Below are 17,373 nucleotides of genomic sequence, written 5' to 3' on the forward strand. Positions count from 1 at the left end.
CGTTTCTCTGAGTTAGCACGTTTTTAGAGAAACAATTATGCATTTGATATGCATGAAAAGGACACTGACATTACCTTATTAGTAGTATGCGGATTTCCAAAATGCAGAGAAGGCGAGGTGGCTTGTTTTACCACCCACGTTACGAAATAAGGAACTAAAGCAATGGCATCTTAAAATAGGTTATACAGATAAAACTCACGCTTCTAACACTTTAAAACGGTATATCCTGTTACCATAGTGATTGAAAATTCCACTGTGAAAAAAGGAATTAATGTACTGGGCTGATAGGACTTAAAGGGTTAAAGAATGTAAATAATTTAAGGTGCCTCAAAACTCTATGCGTACTGTAACAACTGCCGTGTCCACTAGTCAAATAAAACATTTTAAGGAAATATGTTCTTATACTAAAACACTGAAATAAATACAGGCAAATTCACAACACACATACACACCCATGAGTATACAATGTTTCTCTATGTGTCCCAATTGAAACACACAGTCTGGAAAGAATAACTATCCGCCTCGATAAGTTCCTGCTCTAAAAGCTTTAGAAACCAAAAAAAAAAAAAAAAACAATGACTGGACCACAGTTGCCAAAAAATCTATATTTACTGATTTCGGAACTCCTTTATTGTTCTGTACAAAACTGAAGAAACCATATAACAATTCAATGATGCACCAAGACCTCCGGGGAAAATGAGGACAACAAGGTAGGGAAGTACTTAAATACGAGGAAGTGCTGCTGTAACTGCTCCGATTATCACTAAAGAGTTGTCGCGACGATGAAAACGGACACTGTAAATGCGTGTCTGCCAGGCCGCGGCCAGCAGGTGGCGCCAGTGAATCGTAGGGGGCAGGGGGATTGTGTCCATTCGCATTACTTTGCGTTTGCATTGTCTTTTAAGTCCGCCAAACCGACGTCCAGCGAGATAGCAGGCTGATAAACGGCCGAACGAAACTTAAAAAAAAAAAAAAAAAAAAACATATTAAAACTATACAATATACAACGATTCTACATTTTTTTTCTAACTAAAAAAAACGTAACAAAAAAACAAATCAGAAACGTTTTTTTTTCACAAGCTGAGGGAATTGGCGGCATTGCATTTTTTGCGCATGGCATCTCGAGCTGCAGTTCTGTCACGTGACCCCCAGGACTTCCTGAGGAGGAAGCCTCGAGCTCCGAAATGAATGAAGATGGAACATTCCTTCCCATCCCGAAAATCCGCCACAGCAACAACCCCCACAAGACGTTGGCCAAAAAGAAAAAAACAACCCGGTCTATCTTCCAGCAACCAGACTGCAATTCTTCGCAGACAAGTACGGTTAGCTTTAAAAAAGATAAAATGGGGGTGCGTTTGGCGGTATTTGGTCAGTAAAGCTGTTTAAAATTGTGGGGAGGGCGTGGGGGTATGGGCAGAACAGGAGAAAGCCGGACTCAGTTTAATTTCTTTCTCTATAAATAAAAATTCTGAAATGTGTTTGTGGGAAAAAAACCTCACCTCTGCACGCAAGTGTCCAGGGGCCTGAGAGGGGAGGGGGGGGGGGGAGGGGGGGCTCATACCTCCACCCCCTGAACCACACCCCCCTCCTCCACCTGCACCTCCACCTGCTCCTCCAGCTGACCCCCGCAGTCCGGCACCGCCTCCTCGCCCGCGGCCTGCTCCACCCTGATCTCCAGCCGCGGCCCTCCGTCAGTCCCCGCCTCCCGGGAGAAGTCCAGCCCCTCCCCCGCCCCCTGCGGCCGCCCCGGCCCCACCTCCACCTCCACCTCCCCGCCGACCTGCACCACCACCGCCTCGCCCTCCACCACCCCCACCACCTCCCCGCCCTCCAGCGGGACGGGCTCCAAGGTCACGTGCTCCACCCGAATGCCGTCCTGGAGCAGCGCCTCCTCGTCTTCCTCCTCCACCACCACCTCCTCCTCCCCCGCCGGGTCGCCGTGGGCGACGGGGACGGGCTCGGCCTCGGTGATGACCACCTCCTCGGCGGGCGGGGTCTTGTCCGGGATGCCGTGCAGGTCCCGCAGGTGCTGCCGGAGGTCGCGGGGCTGCGTGAACCACACGTCGCACAGCGTGCAGTGGTTGGGCTTCTCCCCCGTGTGCGTCACCAGGTGGTCCTTGAACTGGTCCCAGCTGTTAAACACGCTGCTGCACACCTGGGGGAAGGGGGGAGAGAATGTGACCGCTTGATTTTACTGATTATTGGTTGAACGACAATGGAAGGCTTTATATTCTGTAGTTTTTCAGGGTCTGAGTTTGATTCCTGCAGAGCCTTGTGGACAGAGGAGACAGAGTGATGGCAAGAGCAAAGAGGCCAAAAGGATCTGCACAACATCGAAAGCACCCCCCTCATCTGTGAAATATGGTTTGGGCCTGGCTCACTTGTCTGTGTTGATGATGTAACACCTGATAACTGGAAAATCTTGACTGGCCAAGACTGGCCAAAGTGTTTAAATAAAAAGGGTGAGTAATCAAATGAAGAAAAGATCCATCTCTGTCCCTGTACAGCATGAAAAGAACTACAACAAATCTGCTGTGACTTCAGACAGAGCCGTACGGAGGGGATGTACTGGCGCACACAGGTGTTGTTGTACTGGTACTGCTGCACACAGGTGTTGTTGTACTGGTACTGGTGCACACAGGTGTTGTTGTACTGGTACTGGTGCACACAGGTGTTGTTGTACTGGTACTGGTGCACACAGGTGTTGTTGTACTGGTACTGGTGCACACAGGTGTTGTTGTACTGGTACTGCTGCACACAGGTGTTGTCGTACTGGTACTGCTGCACACAGGTGTTGTTGTACTGGTACTGCTGCACACAGGTGTTGTTGTACTGGTACTGCTGCACACAGGTGTTGTCGTACCTGACACTCGTACAGCTTCTTGCGGCCCTTCTTGGCCCCGCAGCCGTTCTGGCAGGCGGCCATGTGGCACTTGAGCGTGCTGTTCCTGGCGAATCGCTCGTGGCAGTCAGGGCACTCGAAGGGCTTCTCACCTGCAGAACAAACACTGACAATCAGCTGCACATACAGCACAAACACTGACAACCAGCTGCACATACCACACAAACACTGACAACCATCTGCACATACAACACGAACACTGACAACCATCCGCACATAGAACACAAACACTGACAATCAGCTGCACATACAGCACACTGACAATCAGCTGCACATACAGCACAAACACTGACAACCAGCCGCACATACAGCACAAACACTGACAACCAGCTGCACATACAACACACTGACAATTAGCTGCACATACAACACACTGACAATCAGCTGCACATACAACACAAACACTGACAACCATCCGCACACACAAGCACTGACAACCATCCGCACATACAACACAAACACTGACAACCATCTGCACATACAACACAAACACTGACAATCAGCTGCACATACAACACGAACACTGACAACCATCCGCACATACAACACAAACACTGACAACCATCTGCACATACAGCACAAACACTGACAACCAGCTGCAAATACAACACGAACACTGACAACCATCCGCACATACAACACAAACACTGACAATCAGCTGCACATACAGCACACTGACAATCAGCTGCACATACAGCACAAACACTGACAACCAGCCGCACATACAGCACAAACACTGACAACCAGCTGCACATACAACACGAACACTGACAACCATCCACACATACTACACAAACACTGACAATCAGCTGCACATACAGCACACTGACAATCAGCTGCACATACAGCACACTGACAATCAGCTGCACATACAACACAAACACTGACAACCATCCGCACACACAAGCACTGACAACCATCCGCACATACAACACAAACACTGACAATCAGCTGCACATACAACACAAACACTGACAATCAGCTGCACATACAACACAAACACTGACAATCAGCTGCACATACAACACAAACCCTCACAAACAGCTGCACAACAAACACTCACAAACAGCTTTAATACTGGAGCCTGTGGCGACTATTGTTGCAGCGACACACACATACACACACACACAAGCACAGACAGACACAGACACACACACACACACACACACACCCTGGCATGGATACACACACACACACACACACACGCACAGACAGAGACAGACACACACACCCTGGCATGGATACACACACACACACACACACACACACACGCACAGACAGACACAGACACACACACACTTGCATGGACAGACACACACACACACACACACACACACACACACACACTTGCATGGACACACACACACACACACACACAGACACACAGACACACAGACAGACAGACAGACAGACAGACAGACAAACACAGACAGACAGACAGACAGACAGACAGACAGACAGACAGACACACACACACACACACACACACACACACTCACCGGTGTGTTTGCGCAGGTGCTCCTTGAAGTGGCCGAAGTGGTCGAACTGCTTGTCGCAGTACTCGCACACGTGCAGCCTCTTCTGCGGCCGCTGGCGGCGCGACTGCTCCTCGGCGTCGTAGTGGTAGCTGGTGAGGTGCTGCTTGAGGGCGCCCTCGCGCGCGTAGGCCTTGTCGCAGTGCCGGCACACGTGCGGCCGGTCGCCCGCCCCGGCCGCGTGGGAGCGCAGGTGCTGCTTCAGGTGGTAGAACAGCTTGAAGGAGCGCTCGCACTTGTCACAGCGAAACATGTTGTCCAGCTGCGAGATCTGCACCTCCACCACCTCGATGCTCTCCAGCGCCTTGGAGGGCTCCTGCAGGTCGGCGGGCCCCGTCTTCTTCACCACGTGCAGCGCCGGCTCCCCCTGCTGGTACTTGCTGGTGATGTCGGCCAGCAGGGCCAGGGCGGAGTCGTCGGAGGAGTCGCCGCCCGCGCGGGCGTTCCGGGCCGCCTCCACCACCTCCTCCAGGCCGCTCTCCTCCACCTCCATGGGGCCCTCGGCGATCTCCACCTCGATCTCCACGGGCTCCGTGTCCACCGAGGGAAGGGACTCCGTGATCACGTTGGACGTCTCGGCGATCTTACGCTTCTTTGCCTTGCCCTTGGCCGGGCTGCTGTACACTGTGGACTTGTTACTGGGGGGGAAAGGAAAGGCTTGTCACTTGCAATCTGTATTGCATGTAACACTCTCAATGCCTGATTTTTGGGTTTATTCATTAGTTCATCAACAACTTCATATTTGGGCTTTTCTGTCTTTACGGGAATAGGATTCATACGGAGCTGCTCAATGAATCTTCAGTGGCGATGACGGGTTACCTGTTGGATTTCGGCTAAGCACTTTAGCAACACCTCAAAAAAAAAAGCACAAAAAAACTAGAAAAGTGCCTAGTGCTGCAGGCGGCATTAGCATACCTTTTGTTGAGGGCTTTGATAGCTTTGTAGTGCAGTAGCATTAGTGGACATGTTGTTGACAGTTTCAATAGCCCTGTAGCACAGGTAGCCTTAGCGTACCTGTTGTTGAGAGCTTTGATCGACTTTTAGCATGGTAGCATTAGTGTACCAGTTGATGAAAGCTGACAGCCTCTTAGATCAGTACCATTAGCATACTTGTTGAGGGCTTTGATAACTTTACAGCATGTGAGCATTAGCATACCTGTTGTTGAGGGCTTTGATAGCTTTATAGCATGGGAGCATTAGCTTACATGTTGTTGAGGACTTTGATAGCTTTATAGTGCAGATAGCTTTAGTAACAACCCAGCATTAACGTACCTGTTGTTAAGGGCTTTGATAGCTTTAGAAACATCCTAGCATTAGCTTACATGTTGTTGAGGACTTCGATAGCTTTATAGTGCAGATAGCTTTAGTAACATCCTAGCATTAACGTACCTGTTGTTAATGGCTTTGATAGCTTTAGAAACATGCTAGCATTAGCGTAACTGTTGTAGAGGGCTTTGATAGCTTTAGTAACATCCTAGCATTAACGTACCTGTTGTCGAGGGCTTTGATAGCTTTAGAAACATCCTAGCATTAACGTACCTGTTGTTAATGGCTTTGATAGCTTTAGTAACATCCTAGCATTAGCGTACCTGTTGTCGAGGGCTTTGATAGCTTTGTAACATCCTAGCATTAGCGTACCTGTTGTCGAGGGCTTTGATAGCTTTAGTAACATCCTAGCATTAGCGTACCTGTTGTCGAGGGCTTTGATAGCTTTGTAACATCCTAGCATTAGTGTACCTGTTGTTGATGGCTTTGATAGCTTTAGTAACATCCTAGCATTAGCGTACCTGTTGTTGATGGCTTTGATAGCTTTAGTAACATCCTAGCATTAGCGTACCTGTTGTCGAGGGCTTTGATAGCTTTGTAACATCCTAGCATTAGTGTACCTGTTGTTGATGGCTTTGATAGCTTTAGTAACATCCTAGCATTAGCGTACCTGTTGTTGATGGCTTTGATAGCTTTAGTAACATCCTAGCATTAGCGTACCTGTTGTTGAGGGCTTTGATAGCTTCCTGCATCTGCAGGTACTCGGCTGCCTTCCACACATCGCTAACCTCCTCCTGCCCGTTCACTGCTAGCCTGGCGGTGTAGGTGAACTCCATCAGGTGCCGGAACGCTGAGTTACTCACCCCTGCCAAAAAAAGCGTGTCAGTAAGAGAGAGAACCCAATGTCCATCAAACTATCAGACAAGAAACAAAATCCAGGTTGCAGGTTCTTATTAACTCAATGATTAGTATTTATTCATATAGAGCCAATACATCCTTCTTTCAGCCTCCATAACTATAAATATAACTTTGCAGATGAAACGTTTGGGTGATCTCAAAACTAAAGCGTGATACCTTCAATCTCCACTAGGGGCTCCATCTTGAAGTCCTGGAAGAACTTGTGAAAGAACTGGCTGCAGGCAGCAAGCACAGCTTTATGGGCCCTGAACTGGTGACCTGTAGACAAGAATACACACAATTTTAACCCAACACCAACTTCAGGTTATCATGTCAACACCATCTCCAGAAAATTTGCTCTTGGATATTTGAGTCATTGCCGAGATATCATTACTTATCTGAAGTAGTTTCACACATTTTTTTTTTTTCTTTTAAATCACAGATTCCTTACAATGTTGCTGTACTGCGTAGCAAACCATATTTGCATTACTATGAGTAGAATAACAATAACCCACAAATGTGAAGCTCTGAGCTATTCAAATCATGCTTATCGCTCTGGATAAGAGCGTCTGCCAAATGCCAATAATGTAATGTAATGTTCTGAATGCCAAATTGCCAGGTGAAAGAAACAATTGGACATATTTTTATTGACAAATTAGGTAAAAATTGAATCCATTTTAGCATGTGTTTCTTTTTTCTTCACAAATCAGATTTCAAGATTATAATCACCCATACATCTGTTGCCTTTCATTTTGGGGTGAACTTATATCTCTATCTAAAAGACAGAGCTGATAAAGTGATATATTTTATGATGACCACTTCTTTACGACCTACAGTAATGGGGACAATCCGAGACAAGTTTAATTTCGGTTCCAGGGGTTTCTTAGAAGGCTAAATCAGAAAGCCAAATCTCATTAAAATCCGTCATGATGTCTAAAAGGGTGATGAATTGATCTGGACTTTTATAACACTGAAGCGTGCAGCAAGCCAAAATACGGAACTCACGAAACCACATGTTCACAGACTGGTTTATGCTCTGTGGTTATTTATTTCCACATCCTGTTCTGTGCGCACGCTTATAACTTGACACAGCTTTCAGGACAAGCACCTATGCACTATGCCTTGACTGCTAAATGAATAAAGATTAAGCCTAGTCCTAGAATAAATTCTATTTTGAATGGAGATTATCCCGAAATTATATACGAAACCCAATGTAATCCAGGAGTAAACTTTATCTCTCTGTGCGAACCAAGCCCATAATATCACTTAAATCAAAGGAACTTTAGTTCAATGTACAGCCATTCCCTCTGCATCTAATCATGCAAGTTTATGCGGGCATTTGTGTTGTGACTTCACGTTATGCGCAGATCTCTGTGACAATGTGCAAAAAATTACGGAGATACCCATCTGGTGGCGGATTTAAGGTACTGCAGACTGAGTTCACATTTATAAGGGGCCAAACAGAATGGGTGAATTTATTCAATGCAAACACTGCTGTATTACATTAAACAAGACCTCACATTCATCATTCATGTATTCTTTAATATCACCATTTCGGTTATGTAGCTCAAATATGTGACCAGTTTGGGGGGGGCGTTTGTGAGAACGTTCTGTATTCGCTGGCTATTTTAGTGCATGAAGGTGACATCCACCAGTAGGTACCAGACTCAGATTAAAGAACACAGAGATGGTGTCACTCTCATCCAATACCATGATGTCTGTCGCCAATTTCCCATCATTCAAACAAGGAAGCAAGTGAGGACAGATACAAAAAATAAAACCCTTCAATGATGCTACAGCTTACAATGACTCGAACGACAGAGAATGTAGCTCCATTCACTGACAGGATAACACAGTTTAACAGGGCGACAATGAACTGCAGAGCTCCCTGAAAAGTTTCCAGCCTCCGGGAGCCAAAAATCTCATCCACATTGCTAACGTAAAATAAAACTACACGCTCGCACATAAGCATATACAGTACATACACAGCCGTTATTAATAGCTGAGTGACAGCTATCTCATTGGTAATAAATTATGCCGGTTTTACCGTCCACAATGAGAGTGATGTCCGTGAACTGGTCCAGCTGTCTCTGCTCGTTTAGTTTGTCGAGCATGACCTTGTAGTGGGCCGGAAACTCGCTCCCACAGTCAATGACATCTTCATCAGACATGGTTCAGCCCCTCCCCTTGAAATAAACCAAAAAAGTCATTTTTAAAAAGTAAAGAGGTAGTTTGATTGTAGCAGGACACTAGCACAGAATGTACTTTTTATACGCTATCTCTATTCTATTCTCTAAGTCTACATTAAGCTAATGTTAAAACACGTTGTCGATCACGGTGATCTGCAAATTATGATATGATGAAATGCATAATGTCCAATTACAGGGGATAGAATATTTTACAGAACCCAATCTCCAGGACTCTGTCAAGAGTCATGTCTACGAAATTAGGTGACGTTAGCAGACATATCACACTGCACTGCATTCATTTAGCAGATGACTGTTTTCCAGAGAGACGTAAAATATAGTAGAAACACGAATGGATATAGATAATAATTATCGACATGAATTGTACCTAACCATCGGACTTTTTAACGTTAACTGATATACCTGATTGTTCATCATAACAAAGCGGACGATGGCTAACTTAACGCCCAACCCAACATTGCATACTGTCCATGCAGGTAAATTCTGCACAACAGCAAGTTAACGGGGAAGCCAACTGCTTAGAATTAAGTCATCTTGGTACAGCTGACTGCTAGCTAGTAATCTAATGTCATCAATGTGTAGGGGGAATATTTTCCCAAGCCAGTTAATTTGCATTGGACATATTTTGCCGTTCGTTTTTTGCTGTTCGTGAAATCTAATGGCATATTAAGCCAGAGAGCGTTTCTTGGTGAATCAAATATCATCAGCATGCAGGAACATGTTTTAAAGATTTTATTTTACAGTAATCAAAAACATTTCCCCGCTATGCAAAAGCAGAAGATGCCCAATAAGAGCAACGAAAAGACCACGCCAATCACCGCGATCATCCAACTGAACACAGTGAACACCTGTCAACTGACAGACGCGACTGTAAAATGTCCAATCGCACACCGGAGAGAACCATTATGTATTATGAAATGAGCCAATAACGTATCAGGAATCGGACTGCAACAACGCGCTAGCAAGATTAGCAGCGGAAGGCCTTTCGCCAATTTTCACAACTGTGAAATTATACAATTTGAAAAACAGTAGTTAAAAACGTGCACATGGGAAGCAACAAAAACATATCTGTAAATGCATTGTGCGGGTTATGGTGGAAGAGGGGTCGTTTAAGGAAACGCAACGTGGATAATTTAGCAACAGGCCTGTAGGCGCTCTCGCCATTTCTTGTACGACCATCGCCATTACGTCATCAAACCGCGCATTAAAATCCACTTTTTTATCCGACATATTATTAAATAAACGACTCTCGACTAAAAACAATTTGCTTAACACATCGATAAGCCCACCTCAGGCAAGGTTCCGCTGCTTTTTGCAGTTGTTTTCAGTCTGACTCTCCCCCAGCTCTCCCTCCGCTGTTCTTCACCCGTCTCTCAAAAAAGGGCGGTCGCTTTCTGTTCTGGCCTCAGTTTCCCAGCAGCCTCATGCGGTGGCAGCGACGCTGATTGGTAACGTTGCCGGGCAACTGTAACGGAACAACCCAAAATGGGAGCGCCCATCGTGTGCAATATAGCATTTTGCTGACCAAATTATGATATTTATTTATGAAGCCTTGCAAATGTGTTAACCAAATAATACTATACTTTCAGAATTATATGTACAGATACAGTTTTTTGGTTCTACTACAAAGCAGTTACTTATAGGAAAACGTCAATGATACTTTTATTGTGAAAATAGCCGCTCTGATCACTTTGGTCAATATCCCGGAAATTACTTTCTGTGGCTAGCTTTACAGTTCTGTGCGCAGCAGCTAGGTAGCTAGCTATCCAACTAACTGCGAAACGTCTGAAAACAAGTAACATAGCCGTAGTCTGAAATAATGTCCCATTTTCTTTGTCCGTGATGACTTGAAGACATGGAAGTGAAATAATGCTAAGAAGCGAAGAACTGAAGAAATCAGCTTGTTCATTTTAATCTTAGTTAGGCTAGCTACTGTAGTGTAGCTATGTATGTTTTGTTTAGTACTAACCTTACCAAGACGTTAGAGCTGCTTAAAATAACTAGTTCTAGCTACTGTAAATCTATTCGTAACACGATTATAGTGGACAGTACGCCTGACTTTCGATTTCGTCATGGAGAAATTTAAATCAATCGAGCACCACCTCAGTCAGCTAGCATTAGCAAGTATAACGTCAACTTTAAAATGGGAAGCAGCAGAGGTAGCCAGCCCTGCTCCTGGGGGGCCACGGAATCTGCTGCTTTCGTTTTCACCTGACAACAACCACTTCGACCACTGGTCTCAAACTTAGTGCTGTGTGCATGCTGGTGTTATTCCAGCCTCAGGTCTTGTATAGTTGGTGAAATTATTTGCAGAAAGTTTGCGTATAATGTATATAAAGTGAAATGTGTTATTTGTGTTGTCTAAATAAGAACTGTTGCTTATATTCTGTGCGTATTTTAATGCAGCCAAATGCATAGACTATGGCTGAATGAGCAATTGTACTCAATTAAGGCAGCATTAATCGTTAGGAATAAAAACCTGGATACACACGGCGCTCAATGGCAACGAGTTTGAGAGCGCTAACTTATGATTTAAAAAGCAGGAGAGCCGAGTTAACGAGTTTACTGCTAAATTAATCAATTTAGTGCCGGATCTGGGTTAGCCATCTCTGAACTGGATCCCACCCGTGTAATGTATGTTATTTTTTATTGCATAAACAAGATATCATTGTAGCATAAGGTGGGTAATCTTGAGCGTGTTTGAATGTGATTTAATGTAAATAAAGATAATTTACAACCGGGAAGAGTTCCGTTGATTGTACAGTTCTTCTGCGAGGACAAACTCTCTACTTGATCTATCACCATGGTTACTATTATTTTTTCTTATTCTCATATGATGAAGGTGCCCAGAATAGTCGCGTTATCTTTGTTGCATTTTGGCTGACGTCAGTGACAGCTCTTATATAGGGTCACCTTACTCTGACATTCATTTACTTTGCTCCTGTCCTGTCGGACTCATTTATAAATCATTCATTTTTGTGAATTTAATTGGTATTCCTTTGGAATTAGAGCATTTTCATTGAAATGGGCAAATCGACATCTGCAGCTCACCCTGGTTCATATTTTTCACATATATATATATATATATATATATATATATATATATATATATATATATATATTTTTTTTTAATCAGCTGATGACAGCTGGTCCTTCAGCCCAGTTGAGAGACAAAACTAATCAACAGTTTTCATTGTCCTATCACTATCTTAGTTTACTTAAGTGTAATCAGTCTGCTTAGCTTAACAAATATTGACAAGGGCTGAATGACTGACTAGGTGCAGAGAGCGAGCCAAGCTAGGTCGCTCTTGCATTTTCTCCTTTCCAACAACGAGAACACAACCTCACTGTATCTTAAGAAAGCAACCTCAGATTCTGCTGCGCTTATTTTTTAGGTCCTTGACTTTGAGCCAAAATTGCCAAAATCCCCCCCCCCCCCCCTCCTGTTTTTCTTGACACTCATAATTGATGTCAGCATTTCTCCATTTAGCCTCTTTTTCTGGACGTTCTGCGCAGAGTGTGAGGCCACGCCTGATCTGGCACCAGATGTGTTTTTCCCGTTTTCCAGCGCTTTCTCAACATCTGCATCTGTTGCTCACACTGGGGTTTTTGTCAGGCACGAAGGACAGATTACATTCTGCCACTGCCTCAGCTCAAGCAAGGAAAGATGACGGATACAATTTCTGCTGCTCTTGCAGAAAAATAGTGATTGAAAAAATCACTTATTAATACAAATTTAAAAAATAGATGTTTGGACAAAATGAAGGATTTACTGGTCATATTCTATATTTGTGAATTAAAATAAATAATTAAGAAAAAAATCTAACTTAATAATGATAGTTATAATAAAAAATAATGATTGTTTTTTGGTAACACGTGAACCCCTCGCCATAATCTAATGCCTGTAATGTAGTGTAATGTAGTAAGGCTGACATAACACTTTCATACACGTGACATAGAAGCTGTCACAAGATAATAACAGATGATGTCAGTTGAGGTCAAACTATATAAAAGTAATACTTTTATCAGTAGATGTTATGACATAAATGCTGTTATGTTACTGTCATAAAATGTACAGTTAAATTTATGACAGTCCTTTGACATAACAGCCGTTATGTTGTGTATGATAGTGTTATGTCAGCCTTATGGTGAGGAGTTAGAGAAAGCATTACCTTTTTTTTTTTTTTTTATCAAAGTCGTCACACAGCATTTGTTTGGTCTTCGCACATTTGCTGCATAGCTGTATATGTGTGTAAAGTGACTGTATAAGTGTGTAAACTGTTGCTCATGGCCCTTGGACCTTGGCCACTGCCAGTCCGGTAAATGCCAACGGCTGAAGCTGTGTATTATTCTCTTTTTAACTAAACAGGCCTAGCCGCTTCTGTTTTATCTGGGTTTTCTTGGTCAGTTACCCTAGACCATGTCTCAAAGTCGACAGTGTAAAGCCCCTGTGTTCACCTGAAGAGCCCTATGTTAGTTTGGTGTTTTCGTAAAGATTAACTTATTTTGCAACAGGTCGTCAATGAAATGGTGTCTAAATAAATATCTGACAAACATTTCTTTAGTGCACAAACAGTTCACAAACAGACTGCACAGTTCTGTGGGTTAAACATTCACAGCGAGCTGAGGTATCCGTGTTATTGTGTATGCGAGAGAAGTGGAGGAGGTTACATAATCCCTGAGCATGGATAACCTGCACTAGAGTAACTTGCATCCTGCTACTCTGTGTAGCACATTTTAATGCAGAGAGAACACAGGCCTATAATAGAAACAAGAACTGACTTCTGCGGCTAACATTTACACAATCAGCTGATTCCTGTTTTGTTTCGAAATAACTTTCTAGAACTTTCTCTTTTTTTTATGTTGCAACTGTTTTCTGCTGGGTTAGATCATACATTTTATGTCATCTCCCCAAAAGACCTTGAAACAAAGAAAATCTGGTGATATCCCGTTTATGTGTTGACATGTAAAGGGCCGTATTGGATATGATGCAGTGTTTTTATTGTTGGGCCTGGCCCAGAGGCCCTCCTGCCAAGCAGAGCATCAGCATAATGTAGGTCTGCAAGCCGACCCTCTATTTCATTGTCATATGCAGTGATTGATTGGTTCCAAACAGCTCTAAGATGTATGACATGCACCGTTAACAGATCTTTAATCACAGACTAGGTCTAAAGTGTCTGGAAAGACGTTGTAAAGATGGTGTGATTATCTTTCAGTCTGCAGAATAAGTGTATATCCGAACGCATGGATTTTGGATGCCAGTTAATTGCGTCTCAGCAGATATCAGGCATTGGCTATAAAGAGGACTTTATGGTTCTTCGGGAGTGAGAATAACAACCTATATTGCAAGGGGAAAAGGTGAAGTGAAGACTTACAGAAGGCTTTAAGAACTGACAGTTTTATTGAAAAGCTGATGCTTGGGGATGGTGCATCTTATAAAGGCAGTCTTGCAATGTGTGCCTGCACTCCCCCGTATTGATAGTGGTTGGCACCAATGAGCGCAGCTGGTGAATATTAATGGACATTCCAAACTAGGACAAAAAGGGGGGTTGGGGGGAGCATTTTTAACAAACAGATTTTAGAAGTGTTGATATAGCCACGGTCAGGCAGAAGATTTGAAAAAAACATTTGAGTTGAAACTGTTCCAACAACATCAACAACTTAGAGCCACTGGTTCGGAAACGTTTCTCTGGATGTCAGAAATGAAAATGAAGGTTTAAGTTGAGACATTGACCACGTTCTGAAATGGGCAAAGATCATTTTCTCCACTTCTGCAGTCTACCAGTTAAACTGCGCAGACATTGCATCAGAGGAAAACTCTTCATGTGCAGCTGGTGCAAGCAAATTTCCTATCGACCAGAGGGGGGCGTGCTGGTGAGACCAGTGCTGATGAGTGCTGATGAGACCAGGTCCACCCTGTAGATAAACACACCTCTCTTCAAGGGTGAGGCTATGGCCAATGCTGCACCATCCTGCAGGAATGCCACCCAATGTCTACATGGACAGTATTTCTTTAGAATAAAAGGCATAGAGGAGAGCCGGTTTGAAAGTAACGGAGAGCGAAAGTAACATGCACATTTTCTCTAAAACGATGGGAACTGCAATGATGTGGTTCCTTTTCTTGCACGAGTTAAGTAAAAAAAAAATGGTTCCGTAAGTCTTTTTCGATTGTAGAATTCTGTTTACTTGTTTAAGTTTGCAAACATGTCATTTTCTTAACACATCTAGTGACTAAAAATGATAGCATATGTTTCCAGTTTCATGCTAGCAAGTCTTGGATGCTAGCCAGGGGAGGGACAGAAGTAATGTCCCATGGAGAAATGAAAGTAACATTATTACTTTTGTCCCACAATATTTAACAATGATTTGTAATGCATTTTCTTTTGTTACATTTACAGAAAATGCCGAGAACTCTCTCTTTTCAACAGAGACAGTTCATACTATGTTGCAAAAATCAACTACCTAATGTTTGAAAATTTGTCTACAAACATCACAAACTCACGATACAGCCTACTGACAGGTTTAATAAAGAAAATATATTTGAGGATCTACTATAGCTATTAAGTCCAAATAATGAATTTCAGTCCAATTAGTCTTGTATCAACAAACATTTAATTGGTTGCGCAACATTGCAATGTTTACGCATGGTTCATTTTCATGGATTTCGAACGTATAGCATTTATGGAATCAACACAAACATGAAATTATGTACATCTGTTGAAAGTAAATAGAATTTCAACCCCGAAAAACAGATATGACACACATTGCGCACCGCTAGTTTATTGTTACTTTCATCCCACTCGGCAGGGACGAACATGACATTGCACTCTGCCCTATTTATGTCAAACTCATATATCCTAGAATGAAAATTACAGTTAACAATAGTGAAGGATGTGTGCAAGTTGTGTATCATAAAATATGAGATCTCTATCTCTATTAATTTCGGAGTAAATGGGATGAAACAAAATAGTGTTACTTTCGACCATGCTCTCCCCTATTCCAATTTTTGAAATCTTTTTTTATTTTATAGGTTTATGCAACATCATGCTGCATGGTTTCAGCTGGATATGCCAAAATAACTCCAGGTTCTATCCAGTTTCTTTACCGCTTGCTTTGAAAGTTCTCTTTCTGTTATGTAAGATGTATAACTGCATACTAAGCCAGCCATGACACATGCCAAGCAATGCTCTAGGGCTCCAATAAATTACAGAGAGATTGCTTTTAAAGGTGCGCCTTGTGAATGTCACTCCAGACATTTTAGCAGTGGATTAGAGTATAAAAATGTTCCTGAAAATGCAATAAAAAAACTACATCTGTGCACCTTTCCACTTTAGTTCATCATTACCTCTGTTTGCCTGAGTCACGCACAGGCCAAGGTGCCAGGCACAAGGTCCTGGGTTAATGTGGAGAGTGCCGGATGATTCAAAGTGTTCTGTAATGTGTCGCTCTTCTGAAAAACATTAACGCCTACCAGCAGAATGGAAACTTTGGCCGGAGCATCCATGTTGCCATGACATGACCTTTGCGCTGATCCTTGCCATCCCTGTCAATAATTATCTGCAATCGCCTCTTGTGCATTTCCTGTGTCCTGAGAGGGAAACAAGGTTGCCGTTTTAGACAACCGTGTTGGATAGTCTTGTTGTATCAGTCACTGACCCCCAGATCTCCTTATCATTTCCACTTTTCTGCCTGAAAGCTTTTGTAGTGCATGCATATATTCCGACATACATATACAGTATATGTGCATGTGTGTATGCATGCATTAAACAGCTTTAGCGGTTTGAAATGAGAAGCTATATTTATATTGCATGGATGCCTGCACGGATGCATGCAAACATACATACATTAATGCATGCATATATGTATACAAACATGGATACATGCATACATGCATAAAAGTGTAGTGAGTCTGCTTTTGTCCTTTTTGGGGAGAGGTTTTTCAGTGCTGGCCAGATATTGTTATCCTGTTTCCATCGTTTCCTGTTTTTTTTGTTTTTTTTACAGATTTTTCCATCGGTTACTGTTTTTTTGCGTTTTAACTCCTTTGTGTCTTTCTGCTCAGTTTTACACATAACGGTGATTCACACAGTATCAGTATTTTCAGCAGCTAAAAGTATTTGTGCACCTGGAAAGGACACAATACCAGAGCATCAAAGAATGTAAATATTTGCATTGTTTTAGCTAATACGATACTTAAAAATGGCATTGCTTTAGTTTGTTATTTAGTAATGTACTATCTGCATTGTTTTAATGTTTGTTTGTTTTAGTTTGTTACTGTTTTCATTGTTGAGTTACTGCAGTATTTGCATTATCTTAGTTAGTTACAAACTAACTTACGAACCACAGTGAATGTGTCACTGCAAGTTTTTCTGGTGTAATATTAAATAAATATATTGTTGATATAGTCATGTCAATATATTTTTTTTCCTCCAGCGTGATTTTTCCTTTTGCTCACCAAACGTGACCTGCGTTAAAAAACAGCTTTAGTGCAAAAGTACTTCTGCGTTAAAGTAACAGTGCTCGTATAGTTAAGCTCTCTCTCTCCGGCCCATCCTCAATGCAAAGG

At 42.9% G+C, this 17,373-nt stretch overlaps 1 protein-coding gene across 1 annotated transcript; it reads right to left on the reverse strand.

Moving 5' to 3' along the window:
* Positions 1-1,555: 1,555 nt before the first annotated feature.
* On the reverse strand, positions 1,556-10,913 carry znf131 (zinc finger protein 131). The gene is made up of 8 exons (XM_061260582.1): positions 10,777-10,913; positions 10,097-10,272; positions 8,648-8,786; positions 6,778-6,879; positions 6,424-6,568; positions 4,402-5,075; positions 2,864-2,994; positions 1,556-2,155 (listed from the first exon to the last, which is right to left on the reverse strand). Exons 3-8 carry the CDS (start codon positions 8,769-8,771, stop codon positions 1,556-1,558), a joined length of 1,776 nt encoding a protein of 591 aa, XP_061116566.1. The 5' UTR covers positions 8,772-8,786; positions 10,097-10,272; positions 10,777-10,913.
* Positions 10,914-17,373: the final 6,460 nt, after the last annotated feature.

The sequence above is a fragment of the Conger conger genome, chromosome 11 (assembly GCF_963514075.1).
Source record: "Conger conger chromosome 11, fConCon1.1, whole genome shotgun sequence".
Lineage (NCBI taxonomy): Eukaryota > Metazoa > Chordata > Actinopteri > Anguilliformes > Congridae > Conger > Conger conger.